At 39.3% G+C, this 23,895-nt stretch overlaps 3 protein-coding genes across 3 annotated transcripts in view; all 3 read left to right on the forward strand.

Moving 5' to 3' along the window:
* The first annotated feature begins 2,468 nt into the window (after positions 1-2,468).
* rpl29 (ribosomal protein L29) lies at positions 2,469-5,038 on the forward strand. The gene is made up of 4 exons (XM_046383294.1): positions 2,469-2,563; positions 3,058-3,110; positions 3,257-3,321; positions 4,854-5,038. The coding sequence occupies exons 2-4, from the start codon at positions 3,074-3,076 to the stop codon at positions 4,956-4,958; spliced, it is 207 nt and encodes a 68-aa protein (XP_046239250.1). The 5' UTR covers positions 2,469-2,563; positions 3,058-3,073; the 3' UTR covers positions 4,959-5,038.
* Positions 5,039-6,383: 1,345 nt separating this feature from the next.
* The window catches only part of iars1 (isoleucyl-tRNA synthetase 1), a 51,826-nt gene continuing 34,314 nt past the window's right edge, over positions 6,384-23,895 (forward strand). Inside the window, exons 1-11 of the mRNA XM_046383295.1 lie at positions 6,384-6,509; positions 7,122-7,245; positions 8,583-8,739; positions 8,849-8,968; positions 9,242-9,324; positions 9,461-9,578; positions 9,700-9,847; positions 14,562-14,649; positions 16,913-16,973; positions 17,206-17,301; positions 19,578-19,700. Of these exons, the coding sequence (XP_046239251.1) occupies positions 7,127-7,245; positions 8,583-8,739; positions 8,849-8,968; positions 9,242-9,324; positions 9,461-9,578; positions 9,700-9,847; positions 14,562-14,649; positions 16,913-16,973; positions 17,206-17,301; positions 19,578-19,700 (1,113 nt within the window). The 5' untranslated portion in view covers positions 6,384-6,509; positions 7,122-7,126. The remainder of the gene's footprint in view (positions 6,510-7,121; positions 7,246-8,582; positions 8,740-8,848; positions 8,969-9,241; positions 9,325-9,460; positions 9,579-9,699; positions 9,848-14,561; positions 14,650-16,912; positions 16,974-17,205; positions 17,302-19,577; positions 19,701-23,895) is intronic.
* On the forward strand, positions 20,137-23,892 carry LOC124056156 (vimentin-like). The gene has a single exon (XM_046383296.1). It carries the CDS (start codon positions 20,643-20,645, stop codon positions 21,777-21,779), a length of 1,137 nt encoding a protein of 378 aa, XP_046239252.1. The 5' UTR covers positions 20,137-20,642; the 3' UTR covers positions 21,780-23,892.

Here is a 23,895-nt window from a genome sequence, read left to right on the forward strand (position 1 = left end):
GTGCTGCAGAGTGGAGCGGAGAGGCTTGTATGATCAAACTGGGGTCTAAATATAGGATGCTGCTGCATGATTTCTTCTGCTCGAGCAGGGAATCACCCAACCTCGACCGAGAATGAGAGGAAAGACTGAAGGAAAGAGAAGGAAAAGAAATGAAAGGAAAGACAAGAAGTTAGGTTCATGTTTAGAAAAATCTTTTGGTTCTGTCAGTGTGATCGTGTGTGTGTGTGTGTGTGTGAGAGAGAGAGAGATATAAGCTCAGTCACATGGCTGTGCATCCTTTCACATCCATCACAACACAGGGGAGGGCCAGCAGCACTGTAATCTCTGTGGATCTGTCTATAAATGCTGGCTGCTTTACAATCTGTCCATCATTTTGCAGTGTTGTGGCCTCAATGTCTATGAAAAGCATCATGAATGGTATCTTTGAGAAGTGCATCAGAAGGAAATCTCAAACCATCTCCCCACCAAACGTCATTCAGATTTTTAGAAATTAATCCAAACTGAAATTTTCCACCCTAATCTTCCATTAAATTGCAGCTGGATTTTGCTGTCAAAATATATTGTATAGCAGCTTTAAATGGAATTCAGAATGATGTGTGTTCTGCTTTAATGGCCACAAATGGAAACCCTGTCCTTCAGGAAAAGGAAAAGAAATGAGAAGAAATTGATTAAACATTAGAAGGGTGGGGGCTGTTTGATTTGGTATCAAACACGGGCTGCTGCTTAAGGCTTAAGACACGTGAGCTACCAGACAGACACAGTACTGCATAGTTCTGACTCACAGTGAGTTTTTCCTATTTTTTGCCATGATTGCTCACTTTATATTAGCCATTCTTCCTTTTTCTACACAAATGAGCACAAAAATGACACTGATCAGCAACTGCTGACAATATGGATGCATGTTTCCCCACACAATTTGTCTTAAAATTACCCCATTTGCAATTACCTCACAATGCATTCCGAGGCCACATATCGATCTTCACTGACTCAGAGAGACTCTTGGATTCACGTGCTAACGTTGGGTCTTACAGGTTTCTTGTTCATGGGGCTCATGAGAAATTCAAGCTCTGTCACAATCAAAGGTTAATCAGTTCTGTTTCAAAGGAAAAACCGCACAAATCACAAGACAGCCGTGGCCTGGGGGTTGGAGAAGCGGCTTGTGATCGGAGGGTCACCGGTTCGATTCCCTCACCGGATGGGCAGGAAAGATTTGGGTGTGGTGGAGTGATTAATGCGACAAATGCTCCCCCCCTCCATTAGCCGGCTGAGCCCTTGAGCAAGGCACTTAACCCCCAATTTGCTCCCCAGCTGCTTGATGCAGCCCACTGCTCCTGTGTGTGTTTCACTGCATGTAATTTGCCGGGTGTTGCATGTGTGTGTTCAACTAAGGATAGGTCAAATGCAGAAGACGAATTCAGTGTGTGTATGTAAAAAAAATATATGCTGCCAATAAAGCTGATTCTTCTTCTTCTAAGACATGCTAAATGATTTACAAACCACATGTAGTCACTCAAAGTCAGGAGGATGACCTTACACAACTGGTGAAATATAAGGAGTAATTTATGTAACAGAACTAATTATGAAACCCTTTTCTGCTTATATATAACTAGGGACCATATTCAGTTGGGAGTAATTAGAGGGGCTGCTGTTAATACAGTATACTGGTCAAACAGACCATGGTTTGGTAGTAGTCTTTAGGCAGAATGAAAGAGAAATAAAAGGTGTTAGAGAAGCAAAAGAAATGCTAATATTTTTATTTATGTGGAGTGGTTCTCAGCCTAGGTGTCAACCCTCCTCCAGTAGGTCACAAGATAAATAAATTGTGTGGGAAATAAGAAAAAAAATAATTTCTGGAATGTGATATTGCATTAATGTTTTGGACTTTGCTTTTTGAGAAATATTAAGTTGTACCTCTATGGGCCACAGTGTGCTGTTTAAAGGAAACGATCTGAGAAGTTTGGAGGAGAATACCTCTTTGGCAAAGCTGCTTACAACTTAGAGATATCTGAAAAGGCCTGCAAAACTGAATTGCCTTTTATGAGCTTGTAGTTTGTTTTTTAATGCAATCTTGAGCTGAAAACTAGCATTACTTCAAAACAAATGTAGTTGATCGAAACGTGCACCATTTATCTCTAACGTGTTATGGCTGAGTAAATTATCTTAGGCTGCTTTCCACTTCGGCATAAAAGAAACAAAAAATAAACAGAAAATTGAAAGAAAATAAAGGAAGTTTGTCTCAGAAGAAACGAAAACGTGTCTTTATGACGCGGCAAGTCCTGTCATTTCCATTCTTTCGTTTCTCATAATGACACCTAGAAAAAGAGAACATTTGAACTAGATGTAGTTTCTAATGTGGCATAAATTTAAGACGCCATATGAACTGAGGGTGACATCGTGTGGTCCGCTGTGGGACCTCCTCTGTCATAATAGACACTACCAACAGATGGCAGTGTCATTAAATAGACCAGTTTTCCCACTGAATTCTTCTCTTGACCTAACTACTCTTATTCTCTCAAGGGTTTGATTTTCTTTCTCTTCCGGTTGTCATCCGTGAGTGTGGGAGGTAAGCCGTTTTCCCACCTAGGTAGATTTTTACAATCTGGACCAATCTTTGTATATTTTACATTTCCTCACTTAAACATTAACTGATTCCGATTGATCACTTTACTGGGCATGTTTTCATCGTAGTATGTTTTAGATGTAAGCTTCACGAAAAGTTGAAAATTACATCTGAAAAATGCTACCGATGCCTTGAGTACGGCATTAGCCCCACATTAGCTAGGGAACATGCAGTTGATCCCCTTATATCCATAAAGCCTTACTTTATTTACTATAACTGTGTGTCTTTATACTCTGGTATGTATTCTTAATGTAACGCAACTGCTGCCGTTTGATGACGAAGTTTTGTATGTTACGCATCTCTGTTTACACTGGGCAAAGTTTTATTAGCAGCTGGCTAGCGGATCAGTCACAAGCTAGCCAACGATGTAAGTGATTGCAAAGGTGATGCTAAGGTACCATTATCGTCTAATGCGGTGTAATTTAACTTTTCTTCAGATTGACCAGTATCGAAATGGCCAAGTCGAAGAACCACACAACCCACAACCAGTGTAAGTGTAACGGCAGTGATTAGCTACCGCTCAAGTGTGCTCACTGAGGAGCTAACTTATCAGAACTGTAAGCAGATACATCAGCTGTTAGTTACGTTTTACACGTAATGAGCAGAATGTAATTGTGTCTTCGCTTGTGTCAACAGCTCGTAAAGCCCACAGGAATGGCATCAAGAAGCCCAGATCCCACCGCTATGAGTCTCTGAAGGGGGTACGTACACAGATGCAGCTCTGTTGATTGTAGTATGGTGATACTATGTTTACATGTGCACACAGGGAAATGGACAATGTGATTACGTGTGCGGTGGTAACCTGCACATTGCAGATTCAGTCTGTACATGGGGCACACTTGACCCCTGCTTTGCTTGTTATATTTTGTATCCATTGCTACTCATTTTGGGTGCCTTAGTTGTACATGTGTAGGATTTATGTGTGTTGAAGAATTTGGACAAATGTTGCAGTGAGGACAGACAGGCTTGTGGAAGCCAGCATATACAGATTATGGAGGTTACTCTGTGCCACTTTCACACGACACGGTCTGTGTCTGAGATCCTTATGTACAACCCTTATTTTCATTATAGTTGGTATTCTGTGTCAAAATGTTAATTAAAAGGAACGCAATCCTTTTCCTTCTTCACTCAATGTCAGTCATGTGAATGGGCACATTCACGTTTGTGCAGACATGAGCAGTATACAGTTTTCCCAGTCTTTCGTTGCTTCTGTCCAAACTAGTTTGATGTGCTGCTGGCATCTAAATTTGGATTAAGTATATATTTACAAAAATCTATGTATCTAAGTTGGTGATGTACAAAAGGAAATGTATTTGTAGTGTGTTCAGTTGAGTATATGTCAAAAAACATTAGCAAATCAATGCATTTTACATAACGTCAAACTTTTTTTGAAATCAGATTGCGGAGCAGAATACTTGTCTGTCTTTGGGTAAAAACCTGCCAAGGAAATGTGGTTTCTATAATTAATTACCCAGGTACCAACATGTTGGTAAATGCATTGAGGGAAATCCTTGGTTTTATGTATCCCCACATATTTTGTGCTTTAGGAGATGCTGGGATACTTTTTTTTAAGAGGTAAATTAATGCTAGTCACACTGTAGTTTATTCCAAAACTATAATCATTTTGTTTTAAAAGTTAATGTTAATTAATGTTGAGGTAAGTATGTAGGCTGTCTTTATTCATAGGCAGCAAAATGCTGAAAGCATCACTGGTCCTCTGTTGGTTTCTGTGCATTTTGTTTTGGGAAGGTTAAGCAGGTGCAGTTCGTCAAAACTTTGTGAAATGTATTTTTGCTCAGCTCACTCTGCACAGTTGTTTCTTCAAGTACACAACTAAATACATAAGATAATAGTAGGAAGCTGATCTGATGTTGATCGCCTGTGTTTACATCTATGAGAAACAGATTATTGTAATGGCTCTCCAATCCTAGTCTCTACTGTGCACCAAACACAGCACCTCTCCCCCGTCACAGTTCAGCTGTATTAGACAGGTACTAATGAAAAGTAATATCAAATGTTTTGTGTCTGCTTAAACCAGAAACCCAGGTATCTCACTGCACTACTCTAAAGCAGAAAAGGAAGTGTTTGCTTGATTTGCTTGTTTACTAGCTTGACTCCATATGTCTTTTATCATGGTGCTTTAAAAAAATAGATCTTGGCCTTGTGCACCACTTTCATTCTTGAATCCCACCTGCTCACTTTTCTTTTTTTTTTTTTTTCTTCTTTGCTGCAGGTGGACCCTAAGTTCCTGAGGAACATGCGCTTTGCCAAGAAGCACAACAAGAAGGGACTGAAGGCGGCGCAGAAGGCGGTGCAGAAGGCAGCCCAGGAAAAATAAACTGCAACTCAGTCACCCCTCTCTGTCAGCGTTTTGTGTTTCCACCATCATAATAAAGCTATGCTTTGTTAACAAACCAACATCAGTTTTTTCCCTTTCATTGTAACTTCCTCAGTCTAATTATGACAATACAGATTTATTGGCTGTAAGCAATTTTGTTTGAGGTGATGTTGCTTGTTACTGTTCATCAATATCATAGAAGGGAGGAGAATTTTTATTTTCTCTGGGTGTCTGGCAGCAGAGTGTTAAGTATCAAACATCTTGACAATCTGAACATTTGAAAGTGTCGTTCAGAAATGCTGAATTTAAAAGAAAATTAAGAGTTTTCTGACCTTGTTCTCACAATTTGTTGGAAATCGGAAAGCTTCCACCAAGCTGGTTACGTGGAGTCAGTTAAGTCGGGCAGGTAAAGTATTTATTTTTTGATGAGGTACGGTATCATCTGATGGCCAAAAATCTCCTTTTTCTCCAAAGAACCTTCTTTCTGCTAACCTTGGAATGTGCCACATGCATTTGGGTGAACTCTTCTCGAGATTTAATAGTCTATATAGTCTTCTTCAACGGTGGCTTTCTCCTGCTTTGACTGTGGAAGAACCCAGACAATAGTTGTTGTATGCAGAGTCCCTCCCAAAGCAGCTGCTGAAGCTTTTAACTCTTTCGGAGTAGTCATAAGTGTCTCAGTGGTGTCCCTCACTAGCCGCCTGCTCGCACTGTCACTCACTCAGGATGGCCTGTTCTAGGCATATTTACACATGTGCCATATTCCTTCCATGTCTCACTGATGGATTTAACTGAGCTCCAGGGGATGTTCAAAGACTTGGACATTTTTTGTATTCATCCCCTGACTTGAAGTTTTCTACAACCTTTTTGCCTGGAGTGTTCTTTTGTCTTCATAGTGTAATTATAGTCGGGAATACTGATTAACCAGTGACTGGACCTTCCAGACATGTTTGCCATGCTCAGGTGATCTCCGTTTCACCAATTTCACTAATCGTGAGATTACTAGCACCAATTGGCTGGACTTCTGCTGAATTAGGTCAGTCACTTCAAAGGAGGTGAAGATACATGCCATCACTTATTTTACATTAAATGTCTTGAATTTTACTTTGTATGAATCTGTTTTCACTTTGACATTTGTGGGAGGGTTTTTTTTTGTTAATTTTTGTCAAAAAAGTCAAAATTCTGATTGCATTCATGAAAGCAATGAAAGGGGAAAACATCCGTGGGGTGAATACTTCTAATAGGCACCGTATATGTCAGAGTGGGAGATCACAAACCTAAGCAACAATGTCTGCTGCAAAGACTATTAGTATCAATAAATAATACTGTTCATACAATGTCGCCTGAAGACAGTTTTGCTATTGCTATATCTATATTTATATATATATATATATGATAATAGTCGTGATATAATTGTATGTATGTAGTTTTTAATGTCTGCGTTTTATTTTCATGCAACAAATCCGTGTGCGTAAAGTCGTCACTTCCGCTCATGCTGACTCCAACTTGCATCATTTCTTGTCTCTTTTGGCAGCCGGGTGCAGACAGCATGTGAGTATGTCCATTCAAGCTAAGTATTCACAGCATAAATATTTGATTACAGTCGCACTTCACTGTTCATCTGCTATTATATATGAGCATTTAGACGCCACCTTTTACAGGTTTTGTAGTCCGTTTAACTCCAAGCTAACTAACTGAAACATGGACCGGCTCGCTTAGCCTGTTAGCTAACAACAAGGAACCGTCATTCTTGTGGACTTACTGTCGTGGAAAAGTGATTTGTTGGATGTAATTACCGAGTTTGGGCAAAGTTTCTGTGGTTGGATGTTCGACGTAAAAGTAATAATTTAGATAGTGTCGACTTTAGCACTTAAAACATTAGAAGGGACAGTATGTTCTGTTGAGAAACTATCGAGAACTGTCACGTTTTGGCAGCTTGGCTAATAATAAGATGCAAAAGGGATCAGAGGAGGGCAGAAGACAACTTTAAATGCGACTCGGTCTTTACATATAATATAGACATAATTTCCTAGTCAGTGAATGGGTCAGTGAATGCATTATCATGTGGTCTTCGTGACAAACAGTCTACATAAATATATATTTTATTTTCTCCTGGCACAACCAGTCTGTCGATCATCATTTTTATGCGGTGTTTTTTGGCAGACATCATGGTGGAACCAGTCCCTGAGTCCATCCACTTTCCCTCGGAGGAGGAGAAGATATTGCAGTTTTGGCAAGAAAAGGACTGCTTCCAAGAATGCCTCAAACAGTCCAAAAACAGGCCCAGGTAAGCCCAATTGTTTCTGCTTTATAGTTTCTTTTTGCTAAGCAAAATGTATTTCTACACCAAGCTGTCAAAGCATAAAAATATTTTCTAATTTTATCAAAAAGAGAAAACTTTTCAAGACTGCTGAAATAATTTTTTCTTTGTTTCAAATTATTTCTTTGAGTATAAAATTTAAACTGAAAAATACTTTATCTCCAGTTTATTATGACACTTTGTCATATTAAAATGACTACTTTTAACCTGTTTATTAATTTGGTTCAGAGCAGCGACCTTGTGATCTGGCTGAATTTTCAGTTTCAGTCCATTGTTTTGCTGGTTTGTCATTCCAGCTGTTGCGCTCCCATGTAAATAAGTTGCACGTCCTGACTAACCAGTTGTTGTTAGATTCCACTGTATACTTTCATAATCTCGTTGGAGTGAATGTCAGTATTTAGTTTATTTTGCTCATAGTACGGCTTTAAAGAACAGTTAAAACATTGACATTCCAGTTCTACATTAACATATGTGAGATAAAAGTTAGACTATACTAATATTGTTAGCATGATGTCATTTGTAGAATTAGATTCTGCCTTTATTACTTGACAAACTGATACCAGTACATTGGATAGACTGAAAAATTGACAACTTACTGCTGACTCTTGCACTATCCACTGCCACTCATTTCACTACATGAAAAACCAGACTTTCAGCCTTGTAACTGCCTACAGCACTAATACCAACCAGTTAATATCTATTTATAGCCTGTGAAGTCCATGTTTGTCTGTTACATAAATTATCAGGAAAGAATCACTAGCCGTGATTCTAGCTGCCAGTTGCTCTCTTGCTCAACCGCACCCTGCCCAGTGACACATATTATGCACTGTCCTGTTCTTTAAATGAGGTATACTACTCTTATAACATGGCTTTCACACTGTTAAATTACACCAGTCCTTGCAAAAAAGATCATATTGTGTAGAACAAAACCAAGGTACCCTCACCGAAATGACCATATAATCAACTTGTGACTGTGTCAACACAGAAGGAGCAGCCTGAACGTCGTACGTTAAACACAAACAAATTACTGGCCAGGTGTCAGTGCAAGGGTGCGTTGTAGCCCCCACACCATTGTTGCTGTTCTCACAGATATACAAATTAGTGAAGATGCTATTGTTCTGTATGCAGCAATTAATTCAGACATATAACAGAGCAGTTTTTTGCATTTTTTTTCCCTCATACTTGGTTGAGAGGAATTTCTTTCTAATCCCCATAGTCTTTTTTCCTCATCTAATATCCACCATGTTCAGCACTTTAATGGTATCCAGACTTTTGAAAAGATTTGCTGTTCATAACCCAACCAGGTACACATTCTATGATGGTCCTCCTTTTGCCACGGGTCTACCCCACTATGGACACATTCTAGCCGGCACCATCAAGGACATTGTTACTCGCTTTGCCCACCAGAGCGGCTTCCACGTGGATCGGCGTTTTGGCTGGGACTGTCATGGCCTGCCTGTGGTAAGAATCTGTCATCCAGGATACTGTTAAAAAATTCCAGAAAGTTCTGCATATAGTTACTGATTAATCTGTTATTTGTATGTGTCTCATGTTCTCTGTGTTTCTGTAGGAGTATGAGATTGATAAAACTTTGGGGATCAAAGGGCCTGAAGATGTGGCCAAGATGGGCATTGCTGAGTACAACAAAGAGTGCAGAGGCATTGTCATGAGATATGCCCGCGAGTGGGAGGTGAGCAGGAAAGATACCTGTATGTGAGAGAACTTTGTAACCATACTTGTGACACTATTTTTTTTTTCCGTGCATGTCTGTCTTACTGACATCGAACCTGATCTAAAACAGTTAGGCTACATAACTATATAATGCCCTTTGTCAGTTTGGCATTCATGAGTCTTAAGGACAAACCTGAAGATGGTTGTTTATAAAGAAATGCCCTGCAGAATTATGAACCTTATGTTCTTTTGATTAGTTAAGTTTTTTAAGTAGATTCTTTTTTTTCTCTAGGCTTCAGTCAAGCGGATGGGAAGGTGGATTGACTTCAAGAATGATTACAAGACTCTCTACCCGTGGTTCATGGAGACTGTCTGGTATGAATGTCAAATTTTCCATCTCACCAGTACAAGTTTTGGCTTAAAGATGCTTAAATTGTATTTTACTTGTATGCAAGGAATTCTTTTTGCCGTTTGTTTCTTGACTTATTTCATGAGTCTTCTCTCCATTCAGGTGGGTGTTCAAACAGCTGTACGACAAGGGTCTGGTTTACAGAGGTGTCAAAGTCATGCCTTTCTCCACGGCTTGCAACACCCCCCTGTCCAACTTTGAGTCCCACCAGAACTACAAGGTTGGCACAAACCACAACCCTCTCACACTTCTACTAGTTTAATGCAGCAATAGTAAGAAAATGTACTGTTTAGATGTGAATATCGAAATGGCTTCATCTTTTGACTCATTCTCACCCCCAGGATGTTCAAGACCCATCGGTCATCGTCAGCTTCCCATTGGTTGAGAATGAGGAAGTGTCTCTGATCGCCTGGACAACCACACCCTGGACGCTGCCAAGCAACCTGGCCCTCTGCGTTAACCCAGAGTTATTGTATGTCAAGGTTAAAGGTGAGAGACAGAACTTGACAGCGATGTGTCCCAATTCCATACTGCATGCTAATTATACAGTATATACTAATCTAATATAATAGACTGTTTTTGGCCTGTCAAACTGGGGCTTTATGATTGTGCTGCTAATTAAACTAGGACAGCAAAATGTTTTTCAGTCATTTAATCGTTCTTTTCTGTTTTCTGACATGTTATTTTCAGCATACTCAGTGTTTTCGTTGTATTTATATCGTCTCTTTTCTGGTGTGAATGCGCTACACGCTCGAAACCTGCTCAGATTTGTTGTGTAGTGTGGAATTAGACAGCATAGGTGCATGAAAACTAGGATCTGGTCACCCATAAACTAGTACTAATGTGCTGACTGGGTATTGCGTCTTATCTTGCAGAGCTTGTTGGTCTGAAATGTTTTGTCCAAAAAGAAGCTGGTCTCAGTATTTTCCTGTGGTCAGGATATTTTCACATTATTTTGCTGCTGTTGTCTGTACTTTCTTTAAGTGACTGTAGAGCAAAAAGGAAATATCTGCTCACATATCCTGCCCACAAACATGTTTGTTTTGTGGATTACTTGAATTGTCAGGATTGGTTGTTTTGTGGACCAGTGTTGCTTAAATGCAGTCGCCTAAGGCCAAAACTGTCTGACTGAAAATCTTGTTTCCCATGTGGGTTCAGTGTTCGGGACCACAGTATTAACTGATGGGTGTTTTTATTCAGAAAGAACAAACAAGAACAAATTAACAGAGGAGGAGTGCTGTCTTTGCAGTTTTGTACCCAGAGGAAGGGATGTTCGTCACATAATGTGTTAGTGGACTTTCCAGCCTTTGGCTATGTGTAAGCTAATGCAATAAGACGAGGGACTGTCTGTGACTACAACTTTGTTTTTCTCTACAATTAACCAGACACTTGACATTCATAAGCAGTAACTTAATGCTAAGGCATAGCTGATGTCCGTGTAGTCTCATTAAAAACATTATCTGTCCTCCAAATGCATATAGTCTCACCCACATAAGTGGTCCTGTCAGATTTAAACAAATAACCATTAAATACGGTTGTGTATTAACTTTGCTAAAGATTGCACAAACAAGTTGTAATTGTAGTTTGTAATTTTAAGTGACAACTTCTTAAAGGCACAGTGCAAAAGTTATGTGTTTGCAAAGGCACATGTGTCTCTTTTGATACACAAAACACTAGACAGTGTTAATTCCAAAGCACAGTTAAAAGACCAAAGCAAATTCAAGATAAGTTCCTCTTGTTTGTGGTACTGTTGAATAGCACTGTAATGCTGCGGGTGTTTCCAGTATTTTGTCCACCTTCATTCATTTAAAATATTTTTTATATCCTTGCTACTTTGAGTTACAACAATTGGAAGGGCACAAGACGACTGAAGATGTGATTTTGGGATCTGGGAAATTAATTTTTCAATTTCAATTTTTCACAATTGAAGTGACGACGATAATCTTCAGTTGCAATCTTAATTGTATTTGACTGCACTGGTTTTAGCAAAGTGTGCCAAATTCACTGATGGATGACAATTTCAGTTTTTAATTAATTATTTATTTGAATTTAGGTCTCACACATTTGCAAATGCAGGTGAATGTCTACCGCCTGCCAAGGCGATTGTTGTGCAGGAGAAGGCGCACATGGTAATTTGTTTGCTGATTTGTAGTCTACTTATGTGATGGTTGTTGTTATTGTTAGTTGTTGCATTCAATGTCTGTTTCCCAGTTCGCTGCCAGCCAGGCAGCATCTCTCTCTCTTGTGAGGATAGTGTGTTGTTTTCATTGGAATATTGTGGCTAGTTAGACACAGCAGCACTGGCAGTTTTCTACTACAGCCAGTGACAGCCAGGTGGGATCAACCACACACACGCACACACACACACGCACACACACACACACGTCGTCGTTATTGGGTGAGGCCGTGAATTCTCCAGTGGACAAGTCAATCAAAGTTGAACGCCATGCGAGGCATATGTCAACTCTTCGAATATTGCATTTTTATTCTTTAGCTTTATAGAAAAAGTAAAAAGAATTTTATCTTGTCATGTTGGGCTCTGAAAACCTGACATTTAGAGGCATAGACTAAAAAAAAAAGAAATCCACAAAGAAGACAGACATTAACTCATATTTATATATCATTTCTTTTCTTACTGCATACATGTTTAGTTCACACTAAGAAACTGACAGAATTTTAGAAACATCACAATTACCATATCTTTTGTTTTCCACAGGAAACATTTTGATTTGTCATAGTAACAAAAACACAGTAATAATAGTAACAATGACTCTAATCTATTCGGGTATCCAAGTAAATCATGACAGTGTGACATTAGCCGGTACGGACAACTGCAGTTAAATGGAATTCATTCATTTTATTATTAACACTTGCGCTTTTCCTTCTATGAAAATGTCAAAAAGTAAAAACGGGCTCTTACTGTAACTTCACTGATAGTTTTGTCCATGTCTGTGTATGTCATGTATGTTTGCATGTGGTTCAGACCTGAGAGATGTGGGTGAACCTTAAATCAGGTCTCTTAAAAATGTGTTCTCCTTGTTCAAATATATATAAAAAAAGATGGCTACTGTTTTTCTGTTACCATCCTGCTGTACTTTTTGGTTCCCTATCAGAGAAACTTGTGGTTTTAAGGATGACCTAGATTCTTGCCAGCCTGGTATAGCCTCTATGATCCTGCAGGGGGCACTGTTGAAGCACAGTCTCTAACGCTAACTGCACTGCCTGGGCTGTGCTGCATGGGAGACCGCCTTGGAATACCAATGAATATTTTTTGTATCGGCTCATTCTCTTTTTATCTCCCATCTTCTCTGTCTCTCTCTCTCTCTCTGTCTTCATCCAAATTTTTGTTCCCCCTCATTTTCTTATTGCTCTCCTTGCCACCACATTCACCTGTTTTATTTTTTTTTTGTCCTTGTTTCTTATTTTTCTGTCAGTCTGTCTCATTTTGTGTCTGCCTCTTTCCCTCACTGCCTTTGTCGCTGTTTGAGTTGAGGGCTGTCAGCAGCAGCAGCAGCAGCTCTGAGCTGTGCAGTCATTTGTCACACCACTGAGGAAGAAGAAACATCTTTTATTGATGCTGTCCCCTTCTTTCTCTTTTTTTGTGTCTCAATGTCTCAGGCCATTTAGTTCTTGCCCTCTTCACAGCTGTTGCCCCTGCTGTACTCAACTTCTTCTCTCTTATTTTTCCTAAAATCCCCAATTGACTGGTTTTCCAGGAGGGTTCAATCTCCCCAAGATGTCAGCCAGTTCCAACCAATCATCCTGCATGAGAAGGCAACTTTTCTATAAGCTCAGTTGAATTTTTTTGTATGAGCCCCATGATGACTTTATGGCTGTCTGTATTATTGTGAAGCTGGACTTGAGGTCTAGTGTAGTGCAGCTATTGGATACCTGGATTTGAACCATGCATGAGGAGTTATTTGAAATTCAGGTTAATAAACATAAATCATTCAACAGAGGCTATTTAGGTTACAGATTTTAAAAATGACCAGAGTGCCCCCAAACAAAATCATTTCACATCATATCGATCATCATCATATCATCTTCATTGCTTCAAGGTTTAAAGCTGTACAAATAAGAAAAGAGTTGCAAAAACAATCTCTTGACCTGCTTTAAAATGTCTTTTTTGTCATTCAATTTTCATTTTTTCTGGAGTAATGTGATGAAGAATTGCTTCATATTTTCATTGTTGGTCTCCATCATAAATGTGGCAGTTTGTTAATGTTCTTAAATGTTGTTCTCTTTCCTTTTATTGCTGTAAACTGTACACCACAGTAGGTCCAGTAAACCTCTCAGGCTGCCCATGTAGCTTTTTGCAATTCAGCAGTTCTGTTTATAATTTTATTCTGCAAATACTATCCTCTGGCTGTCTCTTTGACCTCACTTCTGCGAGTGTGTGTTTGTGTTAAAGTCTTATGTTTATCTTATGTTTTTCTGCCAAGGAGGTCATTGGTTGGTTTGACTGTCAGCAGGATTATGGAAAAACGTGTAGCTTGATTTTTCATGAAACTTGATGGAAGGGTGAAGCAGGAATAAACATGCCAACACCTTTGTGCATCTTTTTACATAATTGACGCAGACAGACAGAAGAGAGAGGACAGTGATGTAACTTGGTCACTACACTGATATCCTTTACGTCGACCTCCCAACATGCACACAGTTATTGTGTGGAGACTTTAAGTCCCGTACCCAAAGGCTGAGGCCCAGAAAGGTCCCCAACACAGCAATAATAATCTTTGTTTTGTTTTTAGCCTACTTGCCCTTTTTTTATGCCTTATTCGACAATGAAAAGGCAGTACAAACACACCCTTATAGTTGCTTGCTATTTGTCTGAGTTGTAACCGTGGCAATAAAAATAAAAAAATCATATTAAATAAACAAAATACATAACCTTCATGACAGAAATTAAATTCACACATTTCAGTGATTTGCACTTCAGGCACAAGTTTTTGGACAAAGCATTAAAAGCTTTTAGAAGGGGCTGGTTTTCTTCATCATGTCAGTGCTCTTTAATTTGTGTCCATGTTATTGCTTTTACTGTATGTGGCCTGAAATAGGATGTGCTTTTGTTTAAAGTCTTCTTCCATACAGCAGCAAGAGGGTGCCTTGAATGCTTTTTTTCCTACACATAAGACCGGCAGCCAAGTATGAAAAGCTTAGTAATCAGACATTTTCACATGTGTTTTTTTTGTTCATCTGTCAGATAATACCACAGACAAGACGTACATTATGATGGAGGCCAGGCTGGGGGCTCTGTTTAAGTCAGAGAGCGAGTACACTGTCTTGGACAAGTAAGTACACTAGACCATAAGAAATACTTTAAGAATAATACCTTAAAGACACAGTGGAATGAAAAAAACATGTTGTATTTATTGTTTATGCTTATCTATATATTTTCTGTCTATCTATAGCTTAATATCTAGCACAAAATCATGTTTGAATATTTTTGTAACAAAGTCACCTTTATTTTCCTCTTCCTTTTAAAACAAAAATACTTCCTGTGACTCATTTTGAGATCTAAGACAATCAGAAGTATGACCAGTTGCTCAATTCTGATTGAGTTGAATCAATAAATGTTGTTATATTTGGATTTCAGCTGGCAAAGCATTTGATCACGTTTCTAAAGAATGTGCTTGAGGCTTGATTTACTCATTTAACCCTCCTCCTCATCCTCCTTTTTATCTTGGAGAGTGTTTTTTGAGCTGTAAACTAACTTATATGACTCTATTCTGATGAAGCACTGCAGTGCTGATGTTAATGTTGACTTTACCTTTCAAATTTGTAAAAATCTGAATTTTGTGGGTTGAAAATGGCTCACCGGTCATAGAATCTGTCTTTGAGCGGGAGTCTGTGAAACCAAGCTTGTTTTCAAGCTTGATATCGATCAGGGCTCATCGTTCACAGGAGTTTATTCTATTTATTGTTAACGCTCTACTTAATTTTTTTAAAATTTGCTGTGATGGTGTGCTTTTGGCGGCCGTAGAGGCACCAATGGACTGCATTGCTTCCATTGATGGTGATCCCATGATTAACAGGAGGGTTACACTTCCATACTGACACTCCCACACAGACACACAAACACACTGGAGTTAGCAGCTGGCCCAGCTACAGCACAGGTACCACACACAGACTTTTACAAAGAACAGTAAATGTGTTTTAGTGACTGTCAAAAACTCTTTTAACGGATCCTGTGGACACAGATAGTCTGACAGCTTCTTATGGCTGGTTAGTTGGTCAGCCTGTCACAATGTGAAAGTAAAACTCTGCATATGATGCAGGAGATGAGGAAACACTGCATGCATCACATCACATTGCCATAAGACCAGACCTCTTATAGTGGTTATCCTGTGCAGTCCTGAGGTTCTGGTTGAAGTAAATGCAGTTCATGAAGGTGAAAACGGCAAACCATTCAATAATGATGTTGAGTGTTGAATATAATCTTGATATCCTGGACTTGGAGTAGTGAAAGTTACACATTTAATAACATCAGAAAACTCAATTCCAGATAAAGTCTTTCAGTGAGTGTCGAGCCTTTCACGTTTACTGTGAAGGATTTTCCCCTGAATTATAGCTTGTCTTCCGGAGACAAGGATGAAGTTACTCACAGGAGTACAAGCAGACATGTATTCTACCAGCTGTATGATGTTCTATGCAGAAAAGAAAACAAATCAAATTTCCAGTTTCCCAGTTCAGTGGATGATTGAGGAGCAAAGAGAAATCACAGAATGTAGAATGGGGGGAAAAAAAAAGAATTGTGAGGTGAAGCAAGAAATACAGCTGAGCACTTTATTTCCTTTAATAAAATCATCAGTCGATCATCAGTGTATATATCTAGTGTATATTGAAGGTGTTCTGGTTAGCTTCTGGTTACCTGGCATCACAAGGGTTTCAATTTCAAAAGTGGAAAGCTACATGAAGTCAGACTTTTGTAGAAAATGCCCTGGAATTATCTAAATCCTGCATTTTACATATTTGTGTCAGCTCTGAGAACAACATGTTATTATGACATTGGGTGTCATTCTTTCCAAATAGATAAATAAATAAATAAATCGTAGGCTAATAAAAGATTTAAGTGCCGTGTTAGCTTAATCGACTAAAAGAGCATTGTTCTTTACTACCTTATGTGATATGTAGTATTTCATTGATTTTCAACTCTCACTATCTCAAGAGTGACTACAAATAAAAATCTGTATTTAATGATTTTTAGCCATGCTTAGAAGTCGGTCTGTACTGACATTCATGGGTTCCACAGGATGAATCCTACCGACTTTAGTACCATGAGATTGACATTTGTGGCTTTGAGTGAAGTATCTCAACAGTTGTTGGAAGTATTGCCTTCACATTTGGCAAAGACATTTATGTCACCCTCCAAATTAATTGTTTAGTGCTATAGTCTATTATTTTGGTTTACGACCAAATATGTGTCACCCATCAGTAATCCGCTTGCGCAAGCCAATTAGTTAATGTCAACATAAAGCAGTTTTTTATTCAGTGTTTTCTGTCTTTGAGTTCTTGCTCCTGTTTATTTATTTTTATTTTTAAATGTGTTTTTAGATTTCCCGGCAAGATGCTGAAAGGGAAAAAATACAAGCCTCTTTTCCAGTACTTTGCCAAGGTTTGTAGTTCTTGTTCCTGGCTGTTCTACAGTTTTATGTATTGTTTGTCACAAAATGAAGACAGACCTATGTCTCACTTTAATTACCTGTCTGACCACAAATTGGAATCTCAACTTATGTTCTCTAAATCAGTCTCTTAATCTGTTTCTTACTATCCCTGGCTGTATTTCTTTTGCTTCTTCACTCCTGGCTTCCCTTCATCTAATTCTCCTCCTCCTTATTTCACTTCAGTGTGGAGAGATGGGAGCTTTCCAGGTGGTGGTGGATAACTACGTCAAGGAGGAAGAGGGCACTGGAGTGGTCCACCAGGCACCGTACTTTGGAGCTGTGAGTGAGCTGTTCTTGTGTGTGTGTGTGTGTGTGTGTTTGAGAGTGAGTGTGTGTGTGTTGTTTTTGTTTTTTTTGTACTATTCTCTGATTTGCCTTATGTTGTGTCCTTTACTACAAACTTGATAAATTACTTGGTAATAGTCACCAGTCAGTTAATCAACTATTTGTTTTAGCACTGCTACTGTACTTTAAAGAGCACACCTCTGATAGCATGATAAGAAAACTGCAAGAAGTGTTTTCAAATACTGATAAATAATAGATGTACTTTGACAGCTCAGAGTGTTAGGCATAAGCCTCAGAGTCAGGACTCTATGAAGACCAAAACCCATAACAACCAAGATTAACAACCAGATTTTTAAAGATTAACACAACACAGAGACTAGCAACAGCTATGTTACATCATCAAGCTATTTCAGGATGTAGAACTGCACAGGTGTAATGTACTGTGGTGGCTGAGAACATGGAAATGGGAACACAGTAGCTTGTTTATTCTGTGCACATTCCTGATCCTGTTCCCTTCTGTCACTGTCACTGGGCTCCACTTGCCTCTGTCAGACTCACTACGCCCACCCTCCTCCTTTTAATTATGATGTACTTCACTTCTTTGAGTGATATGGAACAAGATATATTGAGAAATCTACTTCTGAAATGTTGATCCTTGTAAGCTTGCATGTCCAGTGCTGCAGATGTTCATATGGAGCAAAGTGGAGCAAAACAAGGTCACCTATGCTGAGTCTAACTGCTTTTTCTTTGATGTCCCTCTAGAGACATTGGTCTTACTGTTATAACAAGTCAATCAGTCAGTCAATCATAAGTCAGTCAGTTATCTTCCATTTTTGTGTTAGCTCCTGTAGGCTTCGGTTAACACGTGCAGAAACTGATTAATCTCTAATATATTATTTTTATCTTACTGTTTAGCTATCTGTCTATATTAATAGTTCAAAACATGAGCTTCAGGCCAACACGTTGTGTCAGAGCTGGAAATCCATTTAAATAAGAATCTTGTAATGCCTTATAATCTTACTATCCTTATTAATTCATATTTAATAAATGTAGAAGTGTTTCAGACACCAGACCCTCAAAATACTTCCAGTCTCTCATGGTTACCTTGTTTCTCTGTGTACTCACTGCTTTTTAACGAGAGTTTAATGAAATACTCCACTGATAATGTATATTACTTGAATTCCAAGATGTCAGTGTATTTCTGAGGTCTAGAGGACAGTGTTTTTGTGCTATCAGAGGTATTGGGTCATTGCTAATAGGTTAGATGCCCTTATCAAGGGCAGCTGGATCCCCCTGTGGCTGTAGCCAGCTGTGGACACACAGTCCGTCCCTACTCATTCCTGTGGGACTGTTCAGTAGCTCCTACTCGTCAACATCTCACTTACATTTGCCTTTAAAAGTTATTTTTTTAGTTTTAGTTCTGCTCTGCAGTGACCAGATTCACATTGATTAGTTGGTGAAAATCTGAAACATGCATTCGTTTTGGAGATTTACGGTGATGAAAAATGTGTTTCAGAACTACATTTTTCAAATTTTATGTTGTTATGACTGGATGTGAAATGACCCTGTGAACCATCCATCTTGGGTCTTGACAGGGTGTTTGAATACAAAATACATTTACCGCTGGACAATGCTCAGATCTTTCAGGCATAGCTGTCACATACCAGTAGTGCTTGTTTCAACACTGCGAAGAGTATCCAGCTCAACATGGAATGCCAGAGGGGTTAGATAACTACTTACTTTCATATTCATATGCAATTTGGTCTTGGAAATCATCGAAACAAATAAGCCTGAAATAAATGGGTCATTGTATCAAGATATTATCAAAATAATGGTGATTAACTACAAACACATTTTAAGGATGTAATAACAGTCTACTGCATATGACTGAATTGGAGTTTCAATTGCAGTTATTTTTCTTATCAATTAATCAGACAATTCTTTTCTCAATTAAGTCAGTGAAAAACAAACCGTACCAAAAACAGAGGGACTGAATTTACTTTTATAGAAGACTAAGAAACACATTTCGGTATTTACATATGAGAAGCTGGGACCAATGATTCTTTGGTGTGTCTGTTTAAAAAGGTGACGGTTATTAGATGATTAATTGTTGCCAATTAATTTACTGTTAATCATATAATTGATTAATCGATCAGTCATTTCATCTTAACTTACAGTGTGTATTATTTGCAGTGAATTGCGTTAGGAATAAATACTGATAACACCTTAACTCACTAAACCATTTAAACTGCGTATTATTCTGTCTGTAGGATGATTACAGGATATGCATGGACTTCAACATCATCCAGAGGGACCAGGCTCCTATCTGCCCTGTGGATGCCTCGGGCTGTTTCACTTCAGAGGTCACAGACTTTGCAGGACAGTATGTCAAAGTGAGTGACACATCAGATATTTACATGTACATTTGCTTAGCAGATATTTCAAGCATTCTACCCATTCTACCCCTGGTGAGAGCCACTGGTATGATACACTGGATAAATAGCTGGTTTAATAGCTTAAATAATAATTTAATTTATTTATAATAAATTAAATTATTTATAATAAATTTATTTATAATAAATTAAATTATTTGTAATTTAATAATTTAATAACTGGTAAATAGCATTTCATTTCCTGCATCCTGGATGCTTGCGCACCTTTCCCCTACCTTTTTCTCTGTTTACATATGGAAAACACATCTTCATCTGTGCAACGATTGTTTCTTCTTTCATTCTGAACAGTTGCACTGAAATGAGCCATTTCTTCTTGATCAAAGTTTGTGAGATAATTGAAAATGAGAATCTGAAACATTTTTTAAAATGTAATTATGACTCTTTAATTGTGGTGGGAGTTAAGTGAATCGGTATCAGAGCTGTTTTACAAAATATGCAGAAAAACCCGCTGCCAAAGCATGTTGTCACTGCACCGGGTGCCCTGTTCCTCCCTGTCACACCTAGCTTCATTATCTTCCTAAGTGGACAATAAGTGAAAAATAACAGTCATACATGATCTGATCACTATTTCACATCCTGGCGCAAAGGCTAGGGAGTGGACTCGACCCACCCGGCCACTCACAGTACAGCGTCAGCTAATAAAGAGCATTCATCTGCAGTTCACTCACAGTCTGTCATAATCCCTGTTTGAAATATGTTAAAACCAAGTGTGAGTTTCAAGAATATATGAGACATTCTTTATTGCCCTATAAAAACTCCGAACAAGAGTCAGTCATGACAGGGGCTACACGGAGAGAAGTCAAGACCCAAGAGAGCAGCTGTTTCTCTGTCAACTGCATAACAAATTGAGTATTTACATTTTGCGTTTATCGTTTAAACAACATGAGAGCTGCATCTTACACCCAGAAGAGCCTGCAGGTTAGTGGCTCCAGTGGCAGAGTAAGGGTTCAGAGCCCGTCACCTTCCCGGTGCCGTGGATCCTCATATGACAGCCGCGGACGCTCAGGTTATCGCAGCACTGCCGTTGAGCTGGGAACAGAGATACATCAGCGCCATGCCAATGAGAAAGAGGAGATGCAGGAACTCAATGTCAAATTTGCTGGATACATTGAGAAGGTCCAGGCACTAGAGCAGAGAAATGCTGCTCTTCAGGCTGAGCTGGCTGTACTGCAGAACCGCTACAAGGGAGGCCCCACAGGCATCGGAGAAGAATATGAGCTCAAGTTTAAGGAGGTGCGGGAGCTGATTGAGAGCCTGACTAATGAGAAAGGAGCAGCTGATATCGAACGAGGCTACATGGAAGAAGAGGTCGAAGTGTGGAGACTAAAGCTGGAGGAGGAGCTGGCCCTCAAAGAAGAAGCAGAATTGATCCTTAAGGAGTTTCGCCAGGATGTTGATAATGCCACATTACAGAAAGCTGAGCTGGAGAAACGTATAGAGCAACTGGTGGCTGAGATTGAGTTCCTCAAGAAGCTGCATGATGAAGAGGTGACTGATCTCATGAAGCAGATTGAGGACTCAAAGATTACTGCAGAGCTGGATGGCGATCGGCCCGACCTGGCTGCTTATCTCCGCAACATGCGTACAGAGATAGAAGCTGTTGCTGCCCGCAACGTTCAGGAAGCTGAGAAGTGGTACAAGAGCAAATTTGACACCCTCAAGGAGCATGCTGGCAAACATGAGGAGAAAATGAAGACCATGAAAGATGAGATCACATCCTTCCACAGCCAAGTTACAGACCTGCAGAGCCAAATTGAGGGGCTGAGGGCTCGCAACGCAGCCCTGGAGCAGCAGCTGGAGGACATGGAGATGTCCCACATGGATAAGGTGGGGAGCCTCGAGGATGTCATTGCTCAGCTGGAGACCCAGCTCTGCGAAACCAAACTGGAGATGACCAAGTATCTCCAAGATTACCAGGAACTGCTGCACATTAAGCTCAAGCTGGATGCAGAGATTGCCACCTACAGGAAACTCCTAGAAGGGGAGGAGCACAGGCTTGGAATTGCCAAAGATGTCTAAATATCCAGGATTAGAGGAGCTGCATGTCTAAAGCAGCCACAGAGAAGCTCAGCAAAGCATCACAGAGTGAAGAGATCAGCTCACTGTAGTTCTAGATTTCCATGACTTAACCTTTTTTCTACCTACTTTACTCTCCTTTCTCCAAGGGCTGCCTGTAGTTTAAAATGTTTCAATACAAGTGCCAATTTGACACTTGAGTTTCAGTACGGATACCAAAATGAATGGGGGAAAAATTCACAGAATTTTAGTGAGGTGCTGGCTTGCAGATGTACATTAATTGGAATCAGGAAGTACCTGATCTTAAAGTAAGCAAACAAGATCACAAATCCAACCAAAGGTTTGACACCAGCTCTCTGTTCTTCACATTTTGAATATCCCATGCTACAAACACATTTTTCTCTGTACCTAAAAGTATTGAGGTTCGATACACAGCCCTACTTAGCATATGACTTTCCTTTACACGTCCTGTCCCCATTACTCTTATGTCTGCTTGTTTCCCAATTCTTTTTACTGAAAATTTTCCACCATTGTCTTAGAACTGCTGCTTCCTTTGCCTTCCATTAGCCAGGTCTGTCACCCTGTCACCTCCAGTTCTTCTTTTATGGCAGCCTTTAGGCCTCCTCAGTCATAGCCTTCTCCTTTATTCCCTTTCCGACAACACTCTACACAGTTAAATCCACCTTCCCTGCCAAATCAGCCCTGCTGTTATACCTCTCTCACCATTTCTGTCACTTTCTTTTGCTCCACCTGCTCACTTTTCATTGTGACCGCTTCTCGTGAAAAAAAACACTCCTGTCCTGCTGTGATGTGCCACATCTCAACCCAGACGAAATAGAACAAAGGATCATTAATGTTACCACTGGTCTTTGCAATGCCCCTGATTACTGCAAATGTTCCTTTGACCATTTAGACTAATGTTCACTGCCATATTGACAACCCTTACTTAATAAAGATTGAAGTGAGTGCATACAAAATAAGGTATTGGTCATTTTTCCACTCTCCTGTCAGTTGCTTGTGGTACTCTTTAATGTAGTTTCTTACTGTTTACTTTGTCTTTTCTGAAATAATAATGATAATCTCACCACCGCTTTCCTTTCTCCTGCTCTCCTTTTTAACAAAACAGGAAGAGCATCCTTACTGAGTTATACCCCATAAATAACAATTATTTTTGTATTTAACTTTCTACTTTATTCTGTAAAGACATTCTAAGTGTGCAACAAAGAAATAGCAAGGCTGTGACAGTCCAGCTGTAGGTTGCTCTTTTCCACAGTAAGCATTATCTCTTTTTTGTAATTTCATGGCTCACTGGTAGTTTAGTTGGGGTTGTTCTAATTGTATGACAACAACAGAAAAAATGACTGTTTTGGAACCAGTATCTCTGATGATTAATTATGCTTTGTGACAAAGAGATGCTAAAAGAATGACAAATATGTGTTAGTAATATAGTAACTCTTGTTGATACTCAACTGGCCAGGTGCTGAAATGGATTTATGCATATACTCTGAGTTGCAGGCAGAGTTCCAGTGATCCTCAACATCACAGGTGTACTTTCATGTATTTAATGGGCCTGGGTCAGAGCAAAACAAAATTTATTTCTGGCTGAGTTAGTTTAAAACCTCTCTCTACCAAGAGGTCACGACCAGCATGCTGCCAAACACCTCACTGAAAAGTCATATTTATGAGCTTCCTGTGAATTGCACTGGATGCTTGGTTAGGGGGAAGGTGAAATAGTGTGTGATAAGGCACAAAGCTGATTGCATATTAGGTTGTTTGCCATAAACAGTGAGCTAGATGACAAAACAGACAATTTCTCCCAACCCGTGGTGTGCTCAAGGATCCGGAGCTTTTCAAACCAACAATTTATATTTAAAATAAAAATGACCTTGCAATAAAGGAAAGGCAGGACAAATGTTTTGCCTTAACTGTAGCTATAGCTGGGGAACCACACTGCCAGTGATGCACAGTACCATGAGTTCACTTTGCACCTCTCTTACATCCAAGAAAAAAAATTAATAAAAATACAAGAAAATGGCCAACTTCTGACTTCAAGGCAGAGGTGTACTCCATGGTGTGTCTATGTACTTTGACATTATATTTGCACATTTCTGACCACCCT

The sequence above is a fragment of the Scatophagus argus genome, chromosome 3, assembly GCF_020382885.2.
Source record: "Scatophagus argus isolate fScaArg1 chromosome 3, fScaArg1.pri, whole genome shotgun sequence".
Classification (NCBI taxonomy): Eukaryota; Metazoa; Chordata; class Actinopteri; family Scatophagidae; genus Scatophagus; species Scatophagus argus.